This window comes from Sorex fumeus, unplaced genomic scaffold (genome assembly GCF_029834395.1).
Source record: "Sorex fumeus unplaced genomic scaffold, SorFum_2.1 ptg000010l, whole genome shotgun sequence".
In the NCBI taxonomy this organism is placed as follows: domain Eukaryota; kingdom Metazoa; phylum Chordata; class Mammalia; order Eulipotyphla; family Soricidae; genus Sorex; species Sorex fumeus.
The window spans coordinates 6,693,128-6,717,592 of NW_026606067.1; the positions used below are offsets into that span (position 1 = coordinate 6,693,128).

The 24,465-nt window shown below is 39.9% G+C and overlaps 1 protein-coding gene across 1 annotated transcript in view; it reads right to left on the reverse strand.

The window, feature by feature from the left end:
• LOC130019978 (complement factor H-like) overlaps nucleotides 1-24,465 on the reverse strand; it is a 67,907-nt gene that overhangs the window by 16,049 nt on the left and 27,393 nt on the right. The window contains exons 6-11 of the mRNA XM_056110575.1: nucleotides 22,867-23,043; nucleotides 8,224-8,400; nucleotides 5,216-5,392; nucleotides 4,041-4,223; nucleotides 3,759-3,938; nucleotides 1,505-1,681 (exon numbers count right to left, since the gene is read on the reverse strand). Coding sequence (XP_055966550.1) covers nucleotides 1,505-1,681; nucleotides 3,759-3,938; nucleotides 4,041-4,223; nucleotides 5,216-5,392; nucleotides 8,224-8,400; nucleotides 22,867-23,043 — 1,071 coding nt within the window. The remainder of the gene's footprint in view (nucleotides 1-1,504; nucleotides 1,682-3,758; nucleotides 3,939-4,040; nucleotides 4,224-5,215; nucleotides 5,393-8,223; nucleotides 8,401-22,866; nucleotides 23,044-24,465) is intronic.

Consider the following 24,465-nt stretch of genomic DNA (forward strand, 5'->3'; position numbering starts at 1 on the left):
AGTAAATAGGCTGAATGGGTAGATCAGGAACTACTCAGACAGAAACAAAGCAGGAGTGATAGCTTTCAACACTCCATTTTTGCCATTAGACACATCAACTAGACAGAATGTCAGTAAAGATAGATGAGCATTAAATGAGAATTTGAAAGTATTTGAATTAATGGACATACATAGGGTCCAATGCCCTCAAAATGTTGAATTCCCATTTTTTCTTTATCACACATGGAACTGGAGATAGTAAATATCTAACTCCAGGATATATCATGTAACATAACATACACATATTTAGGAACATAAAAATCAAGCACTTGTTCTGACTATAAGTCAAAGGTAGAAATTAATCATATGAAGATGGTGAAACCCTGGCATATTTCTAGTGAAAATGTAAATTAATGCAGTAATTTTGAAAACAAGTACCAAGCAACCTCCAAATACCAAAATAGAATTACTAAATGATCAAACAATCTTACACCTTTCCAAAGAAGATGAAATTATTAACTTGAAGAGTCCTAGGTATTGAAATGTTTACTGCACCATTATTATTATTATTATTATTATTATTATTATTTGCATTTTGGGTCACACATGGTGATGCTCTGGAGTTACGGCTGGTTCATGTACTCAGAATTATTCCTGGTGGTGTGCAGGGTACCATATGGCATGCTGGGAATCAAACCCAGTGGGCCATGTGCAAGGCAAACACCCTACCTGTTGTGCTATCTTCCCAGCCCTTGCACCATTATTTTTAAATACGTGAACAACTAATTTCCAATCAAAGGAGTTAGAAGTTTGTCACCTTCAGGAAAATGGAAGATACTTGAAAGAATTTTTCAATGCAAAAAAGTCTAAATTAGAAAGGAAAATATTCTATGATTTCATATACATGTGTATATGCAATAAGAAAGCAAGCATAAAAGGGAAAGTAAAGTAAAGGGCCCTCCCATTGATCATCGATTTGCTCGAGCGGGCCCAGTAACGTCTCCATTGGAGATTTTGTTGTTACTGTGTTTGGCATATCGAATACGTCACGGGGAGCTTGCCAGGCTCTGCCGTGCGGGCGAGATACTCTCGGTAGCTTGCCAGGCTCTCCGATAGGGGTGGAGGAATCAAACTCGGGTCTGCCATGTTGGCTGCGTGCAAGGCAAACACCCTGCAAAAACAAGCAATATAATAGAACTGAAATACCTGGAGGGATGAAAGGGGAAGGATTTGAGCAAGATTTGAAGATAACTAGTGGATGGTTGTGTGTGTTTCTTATAAAATACAATAGCAATAAAAGAACAATAATAAATCTGCTGACTTTCTGGTTTTGTTATGAAATTTACATGCTTTATGCATATTAAACATATAAATATAGGTATAACTATAAACTGCTTTTGCTTAAATTTATATTCAAATTGAAATTATCTTTAATAATTAGCAGGTATTTTTAGAAGAAACAAAAATTATTTTTATAATTTAGGGAGAAAAGAATAAATATTAAAACTGGACAAGAAGAGCTCACCTTTGCAGCTTATTTCAGGATCCCATTCTCCATTTATGCACGTTGAGAATTTCATTTCTGATTTATTATCACACGTGTAATTTACATTGTCATTATGATCAAAGAAATTCTTAGAACGTAAACTTGAATTAGATGAAATTAGTCTTGTTTTTTTACACTTCTTAAGTTTATTTGTTGCTATAAAATGAAAATATAATATTCAAAAGACTATAAGTACTAATGAAATGATTAAAATGATTAGAATATGGTGTCAATAGTACAATGAAATGATAACTTATGCCCATAAATCCCACCAATCAAATCACTCCTGAACATATTGCATGAGATGAACTATTATATGTGAACGAATCTTGTGTCCAATCTCATATATTTCAGAGAAAGTACCATCCCAGATATACTTTGCACTTTGGGATTAGGAGAAGAGAAGAGGCCTTGAGGGGTGTTCTTTATAGTCAGCAATCTAACAGTCATCATATGGTTCAATTTGTTCACATATCTGGAATCTGTGTAAATGTTCATATTCATTTCATTCTTGATTTCAAGCATTTCAAAATCACATCATTTTAAATCCCTAACCTTTAAGCATTTAATTGAAAACAATCATCCCTGGAAAACAATGAGCTCTGCAAGTAGGAAAAGGGAAGTTTTCCTTGCCTAAACATATATTTTTTTTCCAGAAAAGCAGAAGAAATTTTAGGTTCAATATGTGATGCACTTCTAGCCTAAATATTTATTTTTCAAAACAGTAAGGTGACATAATAAAAGAATTATATGCTAAAGGTAGTGTGTAGAATGTAAATATTCAAGGAGATCTTTTGCACAGTAACCAAAATTCAAAGAAAAATGCCTCTAGCTTTAAAAAAAATGGGAGGAGAGTATCTGATGTCAAAACCTGCTTGACATATATAGTTTATAGTCATTAACAAGCTATTTTATAATCAAATAACTTCATTATCCAATAATATCAGGACATAATAATACATTTTTTCTAGGTTCAACATGAGTTAAAAATGGGTCTTTTAGGCCACCGGAAGTTACAATCTTCAAAGCTTCAATGCAAGTGAGAATTCTTTTTGAATTTGTTAAAACAGCAATACAGATTCTTGGATATTTGCTTGACTAGTAGTTAATAAATTTCAATAAGGAAAAATGAAATGTTTGAGACAGATTACCTGTTAAAAAGAAATAATAATTTTGCAATGTAACCTTGAAAATAAATTGGAAATATGAGGCTAATTCGAACTACACAAGCAGTCTGAGAATATAGTCCTATATTAAGGACTGATTCAGAGTATTGATCAACAGGGAATTTTTCAAGAATATTAACCAAAGGAGTATATATGTTAATATTATATATAATATAAAATATGGTTAATATTGACTATATATAGTCAAAATAAGTGATGCTGTCCCTATGTACTTTATTGTCTGAAAGGATTAAGTTGTGAACAAACTTCTATTGAATGTCTCCTATAGGTCATCAGTGGTAATATGTGCTGGTAAAACATTAGCAAACAATAAATTGCAAATCCTTACTCTAATGGTCAAAATTACACACATTTCTTGGAATAATAAATGGGCTGGAAAACTGGTAAGTAAACAAGATTGGAGATCCAACTCTTTCTTTGATAGGACCCCATCGAAGTCTTGGGGACAAGGTATTTAAGGGAAGTGAAAGAGGGTCCTCAAGCTTCTTCTAGTTGATCACCCAAGATTTGGACATCCAATGGTTAGAAACATTCACTTACAGAGTGGAAGGCATAGCCATATTGGTTTCCTGGCACAATTGGCCTGTCTCCTATGGTTAAGTTGTCTCACTAGCTGAAAAGGTCTTCTGCCCACCCACCCTCCGGCATATTAACTTCTGTTCTGTTGTAGCTGAAAGAGAATTGATCACTATCATTTTGAGATAGGTTAGACTCCTAGGAGAAGTAGAATGAGTAAGTGTTTTCTCTTGTTTCATGGCCTAAAAGAAAAGATACCATATAAGAAGCCATAATATTTTCCTGTTTATTACAACTAATAGTTTAATTCATTAGTAAGATATAGCTCAACACTTGTAAATAATTTTATATCAGGGATGGAAGGATTCATGAGATAGTATCCTCGATTTCTATTTTTCCTCCATGAAAGATGTTGTGCAATTACTGTTGTAATTTAAGATTGTACATACTAGAGAATAAATATTTAAATTTAAAAACTGGGTTTTCATGTGAAAACAATACATTTTATTAGTGAAATTTGAGAGATATACCAATGCATTTAGGAAGTTGGGTCCATCTTCCACGGAAACATGTAGTTGATTTCTCTCCAATCATTGTAAATCCAACTGTGCAACTGAACTCGACTGAATCTCCATGATAATAAAGAGGAGCAGAAGGTTCAGCAAAGCCATTCTCAAGTTCAGGTTTATCTTTGCATGTACGCTTCTCCGCTGCAAAAATTGTCATAAAATTATGTTTCTCCTTAGGAAGCAAGTTATAGTAATACATATAACAACAAAAAAATATTCATTTCAATAGTGCTTAGACAGTACCAATGCACATAGGCAGAGGTGTCCAATGTCCATCAACACACTGAATCTTCTTGGAACCCTTCATCAGAAACTGAGGATCACAAACATATTCCAACACGGCATTGTGTTTATAGACGTCTCTCTCCATTTCTGTCAATTTTCCATTCAAAAGTGAAGGCGGGGAACCACAATTTTTGGCATAATCTGTAGTAGAAATGTGTGACAAATGATAATTTATATAATTTCCAACATAGATATTAAGTTCATGGCAATTTTTCTTTAATATATTTAATAATTTTTATAGCATTCTTAAGCTGTGCAAAAAATATGACATTATACAAGATTGATGTTTCTCAGACCTCTTACACCGAACTTAATTATTATAACTATGTTTAAGTTTAGAAAAAGCATTCATGAATGTAAATATTATTATAAACTTGATTTAAATTCCACTTATATATTTTTCAAAGTAAATTATAAAATCCAATGCTCATATTCAATTTAGACATTTGCTTGAGGCCCTCCCGTTGTTCATCAATTTGCTCAAGCGGGCCCAGTAACGTCTCCATCATGAGACTTGTTGTTACTGTGTTTGGCATATTGAGTACGTCACGGGGAACTTGCCAGGCTCTGCTGTGCGGGCGAGATATTCTCAGTAGCTTGCCGGGCTCTCCGAGAGGGGCAGAGGAATTGAATTCAGGTAGGCCATGTTGGCTGCGTGCAAGGCAAATGCCTACCTCTGTGCTATGGCTCCAAATATTTAAAATGCCATCATTAATGCTTCCGTATTATTACTATATTTGAATATATTTTAAGCCATACAGGTTAATGAATTGAATATGACCTAGAATATTATTTAGATATACTCAAATGCTCAATGAAATTTGGAATGAAGCCAATGACATTAATTAGAGTCAATGTTGTTGGTGCAGTGGTTGGCAAAAATGAAATGTTAGCAATCACATAGTATCTAAATATAGTCACACTACATATTTCATGAAACAATTGTAAATCACATTCTTTGATAAAGAAATATGAGATGTTTGCTATCAAACATATATCCTTCATGAAAATGAATCTGTCTAATTGCATTAGATCACAGGAACACTAGAAGCCAACATAAAACTGAGAGGAAAAATTGTTGATACAAAAAAAATCTGAATTCTTCGTTCAGCAATTGCAAGACAAATATTTACCTCTACATGTTGTATTATTAGGAGACCATCCAAAGTGATAACATTGAACTGAGTCTGGTCCAACTCTCACAGGTTTAATTCTACAAAAGAATTTCAACACCTCTCCGATTTTATATTTTTGTTTTGAAGGCATAGCAAATATGTGTTCATCTAACATCGGGACAGTGCATTCTTTTTCTATACAATGATAAAACAGTTGAATGAAAATATGGAATCAATCATTGGCAAAGTAAACTTTATATGTCATGTGAATATGAAGTCTACAATGTCAAATAAGTTATCTTCCTGGAAATAATAAGTAGTCATTATTTTAAATATTGTGTACTTTGATTTTGGCATCTGAGCTATGCTAATTTACTGAGCAGCAATAACTCCCAGCAATATTTTGGAAATCAACTTGCTTGACTGAATATATATTTATCAACATATAAATATTTTAATGTAAACTTTTGTATTATTAAACCATAAAAGTAACTTATCATATCAATAAAATTCTACAATCTTTAAACTGCAAAGAAACAAAAACACTATGTCTATTTAAAGTAATTATAAAACTTGAAGCATAAAGGCATTTCAACATACTCTAGATTACAAATAAAATCATTAGGAAAAGAGAAATTAGATTTAAAAATCATCTCATTAAAATATGAAATGAAAAGCATTGTGCTCAGGGCTGATGATTGGATGTAGATTAGGAGTTCTGAATATATACATAATATACTATTGTGTTCTTGCTGTCTTGTTTGTATTTTTGTCATATTGGGGATGTTCTAAAAAGTGGGTCTCAAGAGTACAAAGATGCATCTGCTATTGTTGGTCCACCAGGGGTTGCTTCAGCATAAGGACTCAAGGACCTGATGCTGCTCTTGCTTTCTTGTTCCAACATCCCTGGGTCATTGTTGGGAAAACACGCCCTCAATAACAACTAAAGGAGCTTTATTAGAGGGGCCAGAGAGGTAGTACAGAAGGTAAATCTCTCGCCTTAATGTTTCTGACTCAGGTTTAGTCCTAAGGGCATCTGGTTCCCTGAGAACCCCCAGGAGTGATCCCCGAATGCTGCAGAGCCAGGAATAAATAAGTCCTGAGCACAGCCAGCCAAATGTCTAAAGGCATGAGCCAAAAAAGTAAAGAGAACCTGGGTATTGGGCTACTCATAAAATATGAAATTGACTCTACTCCCCCTATCATCTGTCACTGTGCTCCCGTTGTTCATCGATTTGCTCGAGTGGGCCCAGTAACATCTCCATTGGAGATTTTTTTGTTTTGTTTTGTTTTGTCTTTTTTTGTTACTGTGTTTGGCATATCGGATACACCATGGGTAGCTTGCCAGGCTCTGCCGTGCGGGTGAGATACTCTCAGCAGCTTGCCGGGCTCTCCGAGAGGGGCGGAGGAATTGAACTCCGGTCGGCCACATTGGCAGCGTGCAAGGCAAACGCCCTACCACTGTGCTATCGCTAACCTCACCATTTAGTGAGAGTATAATTTAGCTATTTATGATACAGTTCTTTCCATGTTATCTCTAGCTTCACTGTCAATCCACACTCAGGCTTTATAATGCCTGAGATTTTTGTTTTGTTTTTTTAGGTCGCAATTAGAGAAGTGCAGCACTTACTCCTGGCTCTGGGATCAGGGATCACCCCAAGAGGGGAACAAGCAAACATAGGGGGTTTGGGGGTGGGGGAGGCAGGAATGCAATAGGGGGTTGGGGGGTGGGGGGGTAGGGAGGCAGGGTTGGCAGCATGCAATGCAAATGCCCTACCTGCTATGCTCCAGTCTAAATGAATATTTTAAAACTAGGTTCACTCTTTGCTCCTTCACCTGTTGCACATAACTGCATTTCTACCCAGAAAACTTTTATTTAGGAGTGCTTCTTTGCAAAGCTGCATTGCTAAATTGAGTAAAATACCCACATCTCTATTTTCTAAATTCTTGAATTCTTTTGCTTCGTTAAATAAAAGATAGTTGGATATAATCGCTCTGGATAAGCACTGCGTCCTAAAATAGGTAAAGGAACAAAATGATAACCTCTCAGCATCTGTAGTGCAAACCATAATGCTCCAAAGGATACAGAGAGAGACAGAGAGAGAGAAACAGAGAGAGAGAGAAACATAGAAAATTCATGCAATAATGTCAGCTGTGTGTGTGGGGAGGTTGTTGTTGGCAGAAAGGATAATAGTGATATTGCTACTGAAAAGTGTTCACTAGTGGAGAGATGGATATTGGAGCATTGTATGACTGAAACTTAGCCATGAACAGCTCTGTAACTGTTTCTCATGGTGACTCAATTAAACAAAATTTATAGAAAAAGATCATTGTAAATACCTTCAAACTTTGAGTTTTCTGCACCTAAAAATAACATTAGGCTCATCTCTTATTTGTTTCCTGTTCAGGCTTTTATCACAAATTCCTCCCAATCTTGACAAGAATCTAATTGCCACAATACTTCTTAAAAGTTTTTAGTTTTTAGATTCACAAAAATATGGTTCGTGGATGTGGATCACTTGGCTATAATTTCTTCCACAGAGTCAAGTCCTATTTTTAACCCTTTTAAATATTTACTAATTAGCTAACGCAAAAGACATTTGTGTAATAGTCCACGGATATTATCTAGGTCTGTGCATAAGGGACTTCTTTCAAAAGATTTTAGATATTAATACACAAGCATAGAAGAATAAAGACAAAAGTCAAGTGCAGAATTGCCTAAGAAGTTATGAGAAACAATAGTTTTGCACATGCATGCTATGTTTTATATAGCACAAGAAAATAATCCTTCACTCACAAAGCCTAACATATAGGATCCAAAGGCAATGCTCTATACCTTGCACAATTATCTATATGTTCAACATAGACCACCCTCTTTGTGCTTCTAAACACCCATTCTTCCTAGTTTACATTAAGTAGCAAGATAACACCTGAATTTATATTATAATTCCTTAAAAATAGCTGTAGATAACCATTCATCTGATGATTCTGAAAAAGAATACTTGAAAAACAAAAATAGAACTTACCAAGGCATACAGGTTGTTCAGACCAACCATTGTGCTGACAGATTATGGAACCACTGCTCCGTCCTGCTCTGTTTTCATAGCCAGGTTTGCATTCATACTCCAGCTGGTCATGGAGCATAAACCATGTGCCATTTCTTTTACTTAATGCATTCTCAAATCTCGGCCTCTCACAAGATTCTAAAGCATATCAGAATTTGATGTTGTCATTCTTATATTAGGAAGCAATCTAATTGTGTAACTCCCATCCCAAAGGGTTTAAAAAGTATTATTTCGTGTGTTTTTTAAGGTATCATAAAATAATCCAGAAACATCAATGACAGACCACTCATTGGAATTACTCAAGAGGAAACAAAAGTTTCTGTATTTACCTTCTTGAAAAATGTAAACACATTATTTTCATTTATATTTAGAGATTCATAGCATACTGATAATAAATTGTGTCAAAACAGATTTGTGAATTTTAAACTGTATTTGTTGTGGTTTTTGCCCACACTCAGTGAAGGTCAGGGGTCACTCTGAGTTTAGGAATCACTCCTGGTGGTGCTAAAGGGACCATAACGAATGTTGGGGATTGAACTCAGGTTGGCCACTTGTAAGAAAAACACACTACGACCCCAGCGCGCGTCCAGCTCCGGGACTAGCGCGCCCAGCAGTCCACCGGCCCCCCATCCAGGTGGGTTGGAGGAGCCCAGCGGAGGTCCGCCCCTGACCCCAGACGCGCCGCCCACCCACCGATCCCCGCCGAAGGACAGCGCCGACACCAGCGTGCGTCCAGCTCCTGGACCGGCCCGTCCAGCAGTCCATCGCCCCCCCCCCCCCATTCCAGGATCCTGGGAGGGAGTGGCCTGGGACTGGCTAGGGGCGTAGCCTCTAAGAAGAGGGTGTGGCCTCCTAAAAGTGGGCGTGGCCTGCTTCCTGGCGGGTATATCACTCACTCCAAGCAATTTGGACCTTCATCCTTTCATCCTTTTCATCAACTTGTTACCTAATACCAACCAAAAATTTCTCACCTCTTCTACTACAATTCAACAAAATCCCACTCGCCTAGTCCATTTCCAACAAAAGTCCTGTTTGAAAATAGCTGTACAAGCTCAGTAGTAAATAGCACCTCCTCCAAAAGTTTCACTCAATGTCAGTTATAAAACAAAGAATAACGCCAGATTGAGAAGGTCAGACTCAGAAAGGTAGAAGAGGCCCATCTAGCAACAACAAAGCTGAACGGCTCCTGGCAGTGTCTCCTCACTCAACCATAACAGTAACAGTGAGTGTGAAGGACCAAACCACACTGGTCACAATGGTAAAGTAACGCAAAAGCCCACCAAACTTTCTTATTCATGAGGCTAGCCCAGAAGACACCAACAATACTATAGAGTTAGACAACCTCTCTGACAAGGAATTCAGAATGGAGCTACTTAGGATGCTTAGGGAACTAAAAGATACAATGGAAACCAATGCCAATTAAAGACAAGAGGATTTGAAGGCAGAAATGAGGAAAATGCAATCAGAAATGTCAGACCTGAAAAACCTGGTAGCCGAATTGAAAACCTCAGTGGAAGGCCTCAGCAGCAGAGTAACAGCGGCTGAGAACAGAATCAGTGAGCTCGAAGATCAAGTTCAGAGATTTGTCAGAAAAGAGCAGAAAATGGAAAAGAGACTCCCAGTTCGAGAACAGATGGCAAGAGAAGATTGTGATGAAGCCAAGAGGGGTAACATAAGAATTATTGGAGTCCCAGAGGTACAGGAAGAAAACCTTGATGAAGAAAAAACTGTCAAAGAAATCATTGCTACAACGTTTACAGAGCTGAAGAAAACTTGTGACCACATTCAGGAGGCCCGAAGGGTACCGGCTAGAAGAAATCCGAATAAAAATACCCCAAGACACATCCTGATCAAAATGACCAAAACCTTAGACAGAGACAAAATTCTGAAAGCAGCAAGATCGAAGAAAGAAATCTCTTACAAAGGAGCATCCTTAAAATTCACAGCTGATTTTTCTGATGAAACCCTCAGGGCCCGAAAACAGTGGTGGGACATAGTGAAAAAACTCAATGAAATAAATGCTTCTCCAAAAATACTTTACCCAGCGAGACTCTCATTCATAATAGAAGGAACAACACACAGTTTCACAGACAAACAACAGCTCAGGAACTTCATAGACTCAAAACCATGGTTCCAAGTACAACTAAATGGGCTACTTTAAGGCAAGACAGGCCTCTCAAATACACCAAATTTCAACAGAACAATGGGTCAAAATCCCATAGCAATAATCTCTCTCAATGTCAATGGGCTAAACGCACCAATTAAAAGACATAGAGTGGCAGGATGGATTAGGAAATTGAACCCAACATTCTGCTGCGTGCAAGAAACACATCTCAATAGTCAAAGCAAACACAGACTCAGAGTCAAAGGCTGGAAAACAATCCTACAGGCAAACAGCTCCCAGAAAAAAGCTGGGGTAGCCATCCTAATATCAGACCACATCGATTTCAGAGTGAAGAAGGTAATAAGAGAGAGTGAAGGCCATTTCCTATTGAACAAAGGATCTGTACAACAGGAAGAACTTTCAATAATAAATGTATATGCACCTAATGAGAGACCAGCAAAGTACTTAAAACAACTACTCATAGATTTGGAAAAAGACATCGATAGCAACACAATACTAGTGTGAGACTTCAACACCGCTTTGTCACCTCTTGATAGATCAACCAGATTCAAGCTTAGCAAGGACATACTTCATCTGAGGGAAACAATGGAAGGAAGGGATTTAGTAGATATATACAGGACATTTCATCCACAAAAAGCTGAATACACATTCTTCTCAAGTGTACATGGAACGTTCTCCAAGTTAGAGCACATGCTGAGCCACAAAACATGCCTCCATAAAATTAAGAAGGTAGAGATTATATCAACAATCCTCTCAGACCATAATGCGCTGAAATTAGAAGTAAATCACACACAAAAACAGAAAACTAAATCAAACACCTGGAAATTAAACAGTGCGCTATTAAACAACGAGTGGCTTAGACAGGAAATTAAAGAGGAAATCAAAAGATTCCTAGAAACGAATGAAAATGAGGACATGAGTTACCAAAACTTATGGGGCACAGCAAAAGCTGTGTTAAGAGGAAAGTTTATAGCTCTACAAGCATTTCTCAGGAAGGAGGATGGAGCCCCCTTAAGTAACCTAACCTCACAGCTTAAGAGCTTGGAGAAGGACCAACAAAATGACCACAATCCAAACAGGAGGAAGGAAATAATAAAACTCAGAGCAGATATTAATGAGATGGAAACCCAAAAAGCAATCTGAAAGATCTATGAAACCAAGAGCTGGTTCTTTGAGAACATAAACAAGATCAATAAGCCTCTGGCAAAACTCAAAAAGGGAAGGAGAAAACCCTAATAAACCAAATCAGAAATGAAAAGGGCGACATTACAACAGAAACTACAGATATTCAAAGGATCCTCAGTGAATACTTTGAGAAGCTTTATGCCACGGAACATCAAACCTCGAGGAAATGGATAAATTCCTAGACTCCTACAGACTCCCAAGGCTGAACCAAGAAGACCTGGAATACCTGAACAGACCTATCACCATCAAGGAAATTGAAATGGTAATAAAAAGTCTCCCCAAGCACAGAAGCCCTGGCCCGGATGGATTCACCAGTGAATTCTTCCAAATCTTTAAAGAAGACTTACTCCCAATCCTCTTTAAGCTTTTCCATGAAATTGAAATATCAAATACACTTCCGAATAGTTTCTATGAAGCAAATATAACACTGATACCAAAAGCAGACAGAGATAACACAAAGAAAGAGAACTACAGGCCGATATCCCTGATGAACACAGATGCAAAGATCCTCAGCAAACTACTAGCAAATAGAATCCAACGACTCATCAAAAAGATCATACACCATGACCAAGTAGGATTCATCCCAGTGATGCAAGGATGGTTTAACATTCGGAAATCAATCAACATAATCCACCATATCAACAAAAGAAAAGATAAAAAGCATATGATCATATCAATAGATGCAGAGAAAGCATTTGACAAGATCCAGCACCCCTTTATGATGAAAACCCTAGCCAAAATGGGTATAGAGGGGACCTTCCTCAACCTAATTAAAGCCATCTACCACAAGCCTACAGCAAGCATCATCCTCAATGGGGAAAAACTGAGAGCCTTCCCTCTAAGATCAGGGACGAGACAGGGATGCCCACTCTCTCCACTGCTGTTCAATATAGTACTGGAAGTACTTGCAATAGCGATTAGGTAGGAAAAAGGTATTAAGGGCATTTAGGTAGGAAAGGAAGAAATCAAGCTCTCACTATTCACAGATGATATGATACTCTACTTAGAGAACCCAATAACTTCCACCAAAAAACTCCTAGAAACAATAGACTTGTATAGTAAAGTTGCAGGCTATAAAATCAATACCCAAAAGTCCATAGCTTTCCTATACGCAAACAGTGAGAGAGAGGAAAGCTATATGAAAAAATCATTCCCGTTCACAATTGTGCCCCAGAAAATCAAGTACCTAGGAATCAGCTTAACTAAGGAAGTAAAGGACCTGTACAAAGAAAACTACAAAACGCTACTTCAGGAAATAAAAGAGGAAATGAGGAAATGGAAAGACATCCCCTACTCATGGGTCGGGAAACTTAACATTGTAAAAATGGCAATACTACCGAAAGCACTGTATTAATTCAATGCAATTCCTATAAGGATACCCATGACATTCTTCAAAGAAATGGAGGAAACACTACTGAAATTTATATGGAACAATAAGCCCCCACGAATAGCTAAAGCAACTCTTGGGAAAAAGAAAATGGGAGGAATCAACCTCCCTAACTTCAAGCTGTACTACAAAGCGGTAATAATCAAAACAGCATGGTACTGGAACAAAGGCAGAACTGCAGACCAATGGAACAGGGTTAAATTCACTGACATCTCCCCTCAAACATATGATCATCTAATCTTTGATAAAGTGCAAGAAATGTGAAGTGGAGTAAGGAACGCCTCTTTAACAAATTGTGCTAGCATCACTGGACGGCTACATGCAAAAAAAATGGGCTCAGAACTCTGCCTAACACCATGTACAAAGGTAAGATCAAAATGGATTAAAGACCTCAACATCAGACCAGAAACCATAAGGTACATTGAAGACAAAGTTGGCAAAACCCTCCATGACATTGAGGCTAATGGTATTTTCAAAGATAACACGCCACTGGCTGAGCAAGTGAAAACAGAGATAGACAAATGGGACTATCTTAAACTAAGAAGCTTCTGTACCTCCAAAGAAACAGTGACCAAAATATAAAGACAGTCTACAGAATGGGAAAGAATATTCGCTGAATACACATCTGACAAGGGGTTGATATCAAGGATATACAAAATACTGGTTGAACTCCACAAGAAGAAAACATCCAACCCCATCCAAAAATGGGGCAATGAAATGAACAGAAACTTTCTCAAAGAAGAAATCCGAATGGCAAAAAAGCACATGAGAAAATGCTCTACATCATAAATCATCAGGGAGATGCAGATCAAAACCACAATGAGATACCATCTCACACCTCGGAGACTGGCCCACATTCAAAAGAACAAAAGCAACCCTTGCTGGCGTGGATGTGGCGAGAAAGGGACACTCCTTCACTGTTGGTGGGAATGCCGACTGGTTCAACCCTTTTGGAAAACAGTATGGACGTTCCACAAAAAATTAGAAATTGAGCTCCCATTTGACCCAGCGATACCACTCCTGGGAATATATCCCAGAGAGGCAAAAATGTGTAGCCGAAGTGACATCTGCACTTGTTTGTTCATTGCAGCACTCTTTACAGTAGCCAGAAACTGGAAGAGACCTGAGTGCCCAAGAACAGATGACTGGTTAAAGAAACTTTGGTACATCTACACAATGGAGTACTATGTAGCTGTTAGAAAAGATGAAGTCATGAACTTTACATACAAGTGGTACAATATGGAAAGTATCATGCTAAGCGAAATGAGTCAGAAAGATAGGGATACACATAGAAATATTGCATTCATCTGGAGGATATAAAATAAGTCAGAAAGAGAGGGATAGACATAGAAAGATTGCATTCATCTGGAGGATATAAAATAACAAAATATGGGATTAATACCCAAGAATAGCTGAGATCAACACCAGGAGGATTACTCCATAGCTTAGAGGCCAGCCGGGTATTCTAGGGGAAAGGACAGTTCAGATAGATAAGGGAACACCAAATGGAGGGTGTTTGGAGATCCTCCCAGGAGGGGAGATGCAGGTTGAAAGTAGACTGGACTGAATATGTTTGCCACTCAATGCCTCTTTTGCTGATCACAACACCCAAAAGGAGAGAGAGAACAAAAGGGAATGCCCTGCCACAGTGGCAGGGGGGGATGGGGGGGATGGGGGAGATATGGGGGGAGGGATATTATCCTGGTGGTGGAAAATGGGCACTGGTGGAGGGATGGGTATTTGATCATGGTATGACCGAAATCCAAGCACAAAAATTTGTAAATCTACAACTGTACCTCATGGTGCTTCACTAATAAAAAAAAAAGAAAAACACACTACTCATTACACTATCTCTCTAGCTGAGATTTGTGCATTTATTCTCTAATTAAAATTCATTTTTGTAGTACTATAACAACAATATTAGAAGTTCTATTATATAACAGTTGAAAACTATTTATCAAGTAACAGGATTAATTTTAATGATGCAATTAAATTTTAAAATATTTCACAAATCTCTCATTTTTTAATATATGCCATTTTAAAAGCACATACGATTTTGTTTAGTTAACTATTTTACTAGTGGTTTTCTCCTATTAATTTGAATGCATACATAGTTCTATTGTCTAGAATTAGTGTGAAAAAAGTAAAATGACAAGAAAATTTTATTTTCAAGAAAGTTATACTACAGTGATGTTGATAAAGTTTATAAAGATTTAACAATTTATGTCAAATATGATAATTTGTTAAGTACCTAGGTAGGTAGAAATTTACAAAAGTAGAGTCACGGTTAAAAAATAATTATTAGAGATATTTGTCCTCCATAACAAGTGTGTTATAATATTTAATCAATATAATTTAGTGTAAAATGTCCTTGCCTTAGGGCAATTTTTCCCTTTTTTTTCCTTTGGCTAATGTACATAGATTAAAAATGAAAAATAAGAAACAAATCATACTGGTTAAATGACTGAAAAGTTATTCACTATGTAATCATATATTGCTTTTGGGTCAGACCCAGCGATGCACAGGAGTTACTCCTGACTCTGAACTTAGGAATTATTCTTGGCAGTGCTCAGGGGAACATATGGGATACTGGGGATTGAACTGTGGGCGCGTGCAAGCCCTACCTGCTGTAGTACAGCTTCAGCCCCTTTATTTTCATTTCAAAAATAATTTCCTATTTAGGAGTAGAGATTCTGACACTGAGTAAGGCACATGGAACTCAAATAAAAATACACAGAAGCGGTGGGACTGGCACAGAGGCCCAGCTCTGGGCAACAAATCTGAGCGGCTCCAATTCCAACAGGTACAGCCCACCCGCAAGGGCCTGGGTCCCTCTCTGGGCATGCGCAGCTAGAACCAGCCCCTAGAAAGCCGGTTTTCAACCCCTGATCTGCGTGGGACGGGCACGGAGGCCCAGCTCTGGGCAACAAAGCTGAGCGGCTCCAATTCCAACAGGAACAGCCCGCCCCCAAGGGCCTGGGTCCACCTTTGGGCATGTGCAGCTAGAACCAGCCCCTAGAAAGCCGGTTTTCAACCCCTGATCTGCGTGGGATGGGCACAGAGGCCCAGCTCTGGGCAACAAAGCTGAGCGGCTCCAATTCCAACAGGAACAGCCCGCCCCCAAGGGCCTGGGTCCCTCTCTGCGCATGCGCAGCTAGAACCAGCCCCTAGAAAGCCGGTTTTCAACCCCTGATCTGAGTGGGATGGGCACAGAGGCCCAGCTCTGGGCAACAAAGCTGAGCGGCTCCAATTCCAACAGGTACAGCCCGCCCCCAAGGGCCTGGGTCCCTCTCTGGGCATGCGCAGCTAGAACGAGCCCCTAGAAAGCCGCTTTTCAACCCCTGATCTGCGTGGGATGGGCACAGAGGCCCAGCTCTGGGCAACAAAGCTGAGTGGCTCCAATTCCAACAGGTACAGCCCGCCCCCAAGGGCCTGGGTCCCTCTCTGCGCATGCGCAGCTAGAACCAGCCCCTAGAAAGCCAGTTTTCAACCCCTGATCTGCGTGGGACGGGCACAGAGGCCCAGCTCTGGGCAACAAAGCTGAGCGGCTCCAATTCCAACAGGTACAGCCCGCCCCCAAAGGCCTGGGTCCCTCTCTGGGAATGTGCAGCTAGAACCAGCCCCTAGAAAGCTGGTTTTCAACCCCTGATCTGCGTGGGATGGGCAAAGAGGCCCAGCTCTGGGCAACAAAGCTGAGTGGCTCCAATTCCAACAGGTACAGCCCGCCCCCAAGGGCCTGGGTCCCTCTCTGGGCATGCGCAGCTATAACCAGCCCTTGGAAAGCCGGTTTTCAACCCCTGATCTGCGTGGGATGGGCACAGAGGCCCAGCTCTGGGCAACAAAGCTGAGCGGCTCCAATTCCAACAGGAACAGCCCGCCCCCAAGGGCCTGGGTCCCTCTTTGGGCATGTGCAGCTAGAACCAGCCCCTAGAAAGCCGGTTTTCAACCCCTGATCTGCGTGGGACGGGCACAGAGGCCCAGCTCTGGGCAACAAAGCTGAGCGGCTCCAATTCCAACAGGTACAGCCCGCCCCCAAGGGCCTGGGTCCCTCTCTGGGCATGCACAGCTAGAACCAGCCCCTAGAAAGCCAGTTTTCAACCCCTGATCTGCGTGGGACGGGCACAGAGGCCCAGCTCTGGGCAACAAGGCTGAGTGGCTCCAATTCCAACAGGAACAGCCCACCCCCAAGGGCCTGGGTCCCTCTCTGGGCATGTGCAGCTAGAACCAGCCCCTAGAAAGCCGGTTTTCAACCCCTGATCTGCGTGGGACGGGCAAAGAGGCCCAGCTCTGGGCAACAAAGCTGAGTGGCTCCAATTCCAACAGGTACAGCCCACCCCCAAGGGCCTGGGTCCCTCTCTGCGCATGCGCAGCTAGAACCAGCCCCTAGAAAGCCGATTTTCAACCCCTGATCTGCGTGGGATGGGCACAGAGGCCCAGCTCTGGGCAACAAAGCTGAGCGGCTCCAATTCCAACAGGTACAGCCCGGCCCCAAGGGCCTGGGTCCCTTTCTGGGCATGCGCAGCTAGAACCAGCCCCTAGAAAGCCGGTTTTCAACCCCTGATCTGCGTGGGATGGGCACAGAGGCCCAGCTCTGGGCAACAAAGCTGAGCGGCTCCAATTCCAACAGGTACAGCCCGCCCCCAAAGGCCTGGGTCCCTCTCTGGGCATGGGCAGCTAGAACCAGCCCCTAGAAATCCGGTTTTCAACCCCTGATCTGCGTGGGACGGGCACAGAGTCCCAGCTCTGGGCAACAAAGCTGAACTGCTCCAATTCCAAACAGGAAACGTTCCCAACTCCTCGCCCAGTGCCAGGGACTCTTTCCGGAACCGGGGCCGCTAATGCAGCTGCGAAATATTTTGCCACTACGTATGACATAGGAACCATAAGCTACCTTCTTAGACGGAAACTTCTCTATTTTAGCTCAGCCACTAGAAACACAGTAGCCAATAACTCATAAGCCTATCTTAACTCACACTGCATATCAAGCAGAATAGTAACAGTGAACGTGAAGGACTAAACCATACCTCTCACAATGGTAAAGCAACACAAAAGCCCACCAAACTTTCATATTGAATAGTCTAGCCCAGATGAAACCAATAGTACTGTAGTGTTAGACAACCTCTCTGACAAGGAATTCAGAAGGAGCTACTTAGGATGCTTAGGGAATTAAAAGAAACAATGGAAACCAATGCCAATAGAAGACAAGAGGATCTGAAGGCAGAAATGAGGAAAATGCAATCAGAAATGTCAGACCTGAAAAATTTCGTAGGCGAATTGAAAAGCTCAGTGGAAGGCCTCAGCAGCAGAGTAAGAGCGGCTGAGAACAGAATCAGTGAGCTCGAAGATGAAGTTCAGAGACTCTCCAGAAAAGAGCAGAAAATGGAAAAGAGACTCACAATTCGGGAACATATGGCAAGAGAAGATCGTGATGAAGCCAAGAGGGGTAACATAAGAATTATTGGAGTCCCAGAGGTACAGGAAGAAAACCTCGATGAAGAAGAAACTGTCAAAGAAATCATTGCTACAACATTTCCAGAGCTGAAGAAAACTTGTGACCACATTCAGGAGGCCCGAAGGGTACCAGCTAGAAGAAATCCGAATAAAAATACCCCAAGACACATCCTGATCAAAATGACCAAAACCTTAGACAGAGACAAAATTCTGAAAGCAGCAAGATCGAAGAAAGAAATCTCTTACAAAGGAGCATCCTTAAAATTCACAGCTGATTTTTCTGATGAAACCCTCATGGCCCGAAAACAGTGGTGGGACATAGTAAAAAAACTCAATGAAATAAATGCCTCCCCAAAAATACTTTTCCCAGCAAGACTCTCATTCATAATAGAAGGAACAACACACAGTTCCACAGACAAACAACAGCTCAGGAACTTCATAGACTCAAAACCATGGTTCCAAGAACAACTAAATGGGATACTTTAAGGCAAGAAAGGCCCCTCAAATACACCAAATTTTAACAGAACAATGGGACAAAATCCCATAACAATAATCTCTCTCAATGTCAATCGGCTAAACGCACCAATTAAAAGACATAGAGTGGCAGGATGGATTAGAAAATTGAACCCAACATTCTGCTACCTGCAAGAAACGCATCTCAATAGTCAAAGCAAACACAGACTCAGAGTCAAAGGCTGGAAAACAATCCTACAGGCAAACAGCTCCCATAATAAAGCTGGGGTAGCCTTCCTTATATCAGACCACATCGATTTCAGAGTGAGGAAGGTCATAAGAGACAGTGAAGGCCATTTCTTATTGATCAAAGGATCTGTACAACAGGAAGAACTTACAATAATAAATGTATATGCACCTAGTGAGAGACCAGCAAAGTACTTAAATCAACTACTCATAGATTTGGAAAAAGACATCAATAGCAACACAATACTAGTGGGAGACTTCAACACTGCTTTGTCACCTCTTGATAGATCAACCAGACTCAAGTTTAGCAAGGACATACTTCATTTGAGGGAAACAATGGAAGAAAGGGACTTAGTAGATATATATAGGACACTTCATCCACAAAAAGCTGAATACACATTCTTCTCAAGCGTACATGGAACATTCTCCAAGATAGAGCACATGCTGAGCCACAAAACATGCCTCCATTAAATTAAGAAGGTATAGATTGTATCAACAATCTTCTCAGACCATAATGCGCTGAAATTAGAAGTAAATCACACACAAAAACAGAAAACTAAATCAAACACCTGGAAATTAAACAGTGCACTATTGAACAACGAGTGGATTAGACAGGAAATCAAAGAGGAAATCAAAAGATTCCTAGAAACGAATGAAAATGAGAACACGAGTTACCAAAACTTATGGGACACAGCAAAGGCTGTGTTAAGAGGAAAGTTTATAGCTCTACAAGCATTCCTCAGGAAGGAGGAGCGAGCACACATAAGTAACCTAACCTCACAGCTTAAGAGCTTGGAGAAGGAACAAAAAAAGGAGCACAACCCGAACAGAAGAAAGGAAATAATAAAACTCAGAGCAGAGATTAACGAGATGGAAACCCAAAAAAAAATCTGAAAGATCAATGAAACCAAAAGCTGGTTCTTTGAGAAAATTAACAAGAACGATAACCCTCTAGCAAAACTCACAAAGAAAGGGAGAGAGAAAGGGAGAGGGAAAAACTGAGAGCCTTCCCTCTAAGATCAGGGACGAGACAGGGATGCCCACTCTCTCCACTGCTGTTTAATACAGTACTGGAAGTACTTGCAATAGCGATTAGGTAGGAAAAAGATATTAAGGGCATTCAGGTAGGAAAGGAAGAAATCAAGCTCTCACTATTCGCAGATGATATGATACTCTACTTAGAGAACCCAATAACCTCCACCAAAAAACTCCTAGAAACAATAGACTCGTATAGTAAAGTTGCAGGTTATAAAATCATTACCCAAAAGTCCATGGCTTTCCTATACGCAAACAGTGAGAGAGAAGAAAGCAACATGAAAAAAACAATCCCGTTCACAATTGTGCCCCAGAAAATCAAGTACCTAGGAATCAGCTTAACTAAGGAAGTAAAGGACCTGTACAAAGAAAACTACAAAACGCTACTTCAGGAAATAAAAGAGGACATGTGGAAATGGAAAGATATCCCCTGCTCATGGGTCGGGAGACTTAACATTGTCAAAATGGCAATACTACCGAAAGCATTGTATAAATTCAATGCAATGCCTATAAGGATACCCATGACATTCTTCAAAGAAATGGAGAAAACACTCCTGAAATTTATATGGAACAATAAGCCCCCACGAATAGCTAAAGCAACTCTTGGGAAAAAGAAAATGGGAGGAATCAACCTACCTAACTTCAAACTGTACTACAAAGCAATAATAATTAAAACAGCATGGTACTGGAACAAAGGCAGAACTGCAGACCAATGGAACAGGGTTGAATACACTGACATCTCTCCTCAATCATATGCTCATCTAATCTTTGATAAAGGTGCAAGTAATGTGAAGTGTAGTAAGGAAAGCCTCTTTAATAAATTCTGTTCGCATCACTGGACGGCTACATGCAAAAAAATGGGCTCAGAACTCTGCCTAACACCATGTACAAAAGTAAGATCAAAATTGATTAAAGACCTCAAAATCAGACCAGAAACCATAAGGTACATTGAAGATAAAGTTGGCAAAACCCTCCATGATATTGAAGCTAATGGTATCTTCAAAGATGCCATGCCATTGGCCGAGCAAGTGAAAACAGAGATAGATAAATGGGACTATCTTAAACTAAGAAGCTTCTGCACCTCCAAAGAAACAATGACCAAAATACAAAGACAGTCTACAGAATGGGAAAGGATATTCACCGAATACACATCTGACAAGGGGTTGATATCAAGGATATACAAAATACTGGTTGAACTCCACAAGAAGAAAACATCCAACCCCATCCAAAAATGGGGCAATGAAATGAACAGAAACTTTCTCAAAGAAAAAATCTGAATGGCAAAAAAGCACATGAGAAAATGCTCTACATCATTAATCATCAGGGAGATGCAGATCAAAACCACAATGAGATACCATCTCACACCTCAGAGACTGGCCCACATTCAAAAGAACAAAAGCAACCGATGCTGGCGTGGATGTGGCGAGAAAGGGACACTCCTTCACTGTTGGTGGGAATGTCAACTGGTTCAGCCCTTCTGGAAAACAGTACGGACGATTCTCAAAAAATTAGAAATTGAGCTCCCATTTGACCCAGCAATACCACTCCTGGGAATATATCCCAGAGAGGCAAAAATGTATAGTCGAAGTGACATCTGCACTTGTTTGTTCATTGCAGCACTCTTTACAATAGCCTGAAACTGGAAGAAACCTGAATGCCCAAGAACAGATGACTAGTTAAAGAAACTTTGGTACATCTACACAATGGAGTACTATGTAGCTGTTAGAAAAGATGAAGTCATGAAATTTACATACAAGTGGTACAATATGGAAAGTATCATGCTAAGCGAAATGAGTCAGAAAGAGAGGGATAGACATAGAAAGATTGCATTCATCTGGGGGATATAAAGTAACAAAGTATGAGATTAATACCCAAGAATAGCTGAGATCAGCACCAGGAGGATTACTCCATAACTTAGAGGCCAGCCGGGTATCCTAGAGGAAAGGGCAGTTCAGATAGAGAAGGGAGCACCAAATAAAGGATGTTTAGAGGATCCTCCCAGGAGGGGAGATGCATGTCGAAAGTAGACTATGGACTAAACATGTTTGCCACTCAATGCCTCTTTTGCAGACCACAACACCCAAAAGGAGAGAGAGAACACAGGGGATTGCCCTGCCACAGAGACAGGGGGGATGGGGGATGGGGGTGGGAGGGATATTATCCATGGTGGTGGAAAATGGGCACTGGTGGAGGGATGGGTATCTGATCGTTGTATAATTGAAACCAAAGCATAAAAAATTGTAAATCTACAACTGTAAAAAAAATAAAATAAAATAAAGGGAAAAAATACACAGAAGCCTTTTTTAATTATAGCTCAATTTCATTGGACTTTATTCTACTGGTCTTTGGCTCACACATGGAGATGCTCAGGGGTTACTTGAAAATTACTTGAACTGAAAGGTTTGCTGATATTTTCCCTTAGAGAATGTTTATCTCACATGCCCCAAATCATTGTATGTTTAAAAAGAAATTTATTTATTTTCAATGCTTTAATTTCTTTATTTTCTTTGGTTTTTGGATGACCCCCAATATAGCTCAGAGATCAATATTGGCTCTATGTTCAAATTACTCTGGAGGGCTCAGAGAACCAGTATTTATTTTTATATTTATATTTTATGAAATATGAAAGTACATAAGCACTTCACCCCAACTTTTGAAACATTATTTAAAGTAATCCTTTGTGTAAAAATTATTAAGATCATGAATGGTAACAATTACTTACTAATACATTCAGGTTGAGCTGACCATCCTTTTTCCTGACATATAATTGTTCCTGAAGTTTTACCATTTGCTGTTGCATATCCTGGTTTGCACTTGTATTGTGCTTCCTTATTTAAGGAATATTCAGTAGTAGTTTCAGAAAAAAAACCATTCTGAATTTCTATTTCTGAACATGTTTCTAAAAAGGAGAAAGCATAAAGAAAAGACAAGTATTCATTTAATAATCATTTTCATAGGAAGTTAAATAATACATAATCTTATCAAACAGAACATTTAAAAGAAAAGATTTTAATATGTCAGTTCTTTTGTCAGAGAAAATAGATTTAGTTTCTCAAGAGACTTTATCAACAAATATTATAAAAAATTTATTGAGACCTGGAAGGACAGTACAGATGCTAGTGTACATGTTTTGTCTATGTTTGGTCCCAGCTCCATGCCACATGATCCTCAGGGCATTTTGGGTGCAGAGTTGAAGGTCTCTGAACCCTGTTGTGGTGGTCAGATATCCTGTGCACTTCAGGGCCATAGAACTAATGAACACTCTAATCTTTGTGTTGAACTGCTGCTGCTTGGGAGTCCCTGTTTGGGAAGCCTAAACAAACAACGTTGAAGCAAAGCAATATCAAACACTCCAATTTCTTCTCTGGAATCATGAGAGATTTGTCTAAGAAGCATGGAGCCTACTGTATCCCAGAGCTTTTCCTATGTTGAGTTCTGTACTGTCTTTTTTTAAATATTGCCTAGTTTGGTTCTCTCTCTCTCTTTCTTTCTCTCTTTTTTTAAAGTAGGAGTACTGCTATTTATTCAATTGTTGATTAAGCTGACTGAATTGGATATGAACTCTACATTAGTTTTCAGAAAAAAAATTATTGGATATCTGTGAGATAGACGATTACAAAGCTGCTCATAATTGGGTTTTAGTCATACAATGATCCAGCACCCATTCCTCCATCAGTGTACCTTTCCCACCAGCAACTTCGCCCATTTCTCCACCACCATTTTCCAAACCCTCACCCCTACCCCCAAGCCTCCCTCTATGTGAGGCACTTTCCTTCTTGTTCTCTCTTTTCTTTTCTTTTAATGCATTATGGTTTTCAATACAGGTACAAAGATGTTTTGGTGTTTGTTCAGGGCGTTTGGTACTTTTTTCAGATTGGTAAGGCTGGAGTAGTTTTTCAATTGGGTGGAAGCTTGGTGTATGCATTTGGTTGTCGAGGCTTCTGAAAGTGTAGAGAGGTGGGGGAGGTAGCCCATCCCAACCCTGAGAAAGTTTGGAGATTTCAATGTCAAAACCCACATACCAAAATTTTCAGCAGATTATACCTTGGTGAGGTGCGTCCTGAGATGGTAGAGCCAGGCCGGAGCTATGGAGGTGATTTTGGATTGTGGAAACAGGCGGCTGCCGGTACCTCTGTTTGGGTAGCACTGATCAAAACACATCCTTCCAATTTACCCTGGTCTGTTCAGACATACATGAGTCTGAGCTTAACTGAGACTTTTGATCTCTTTCAAGATTTATTTATGGGTCTCTGAAGCAAGGTCAGTGGTAGAGCTTACAGGGTGGTGCTGGCGTTGGTTTGGAAGGTGACTGCCAGTGCTT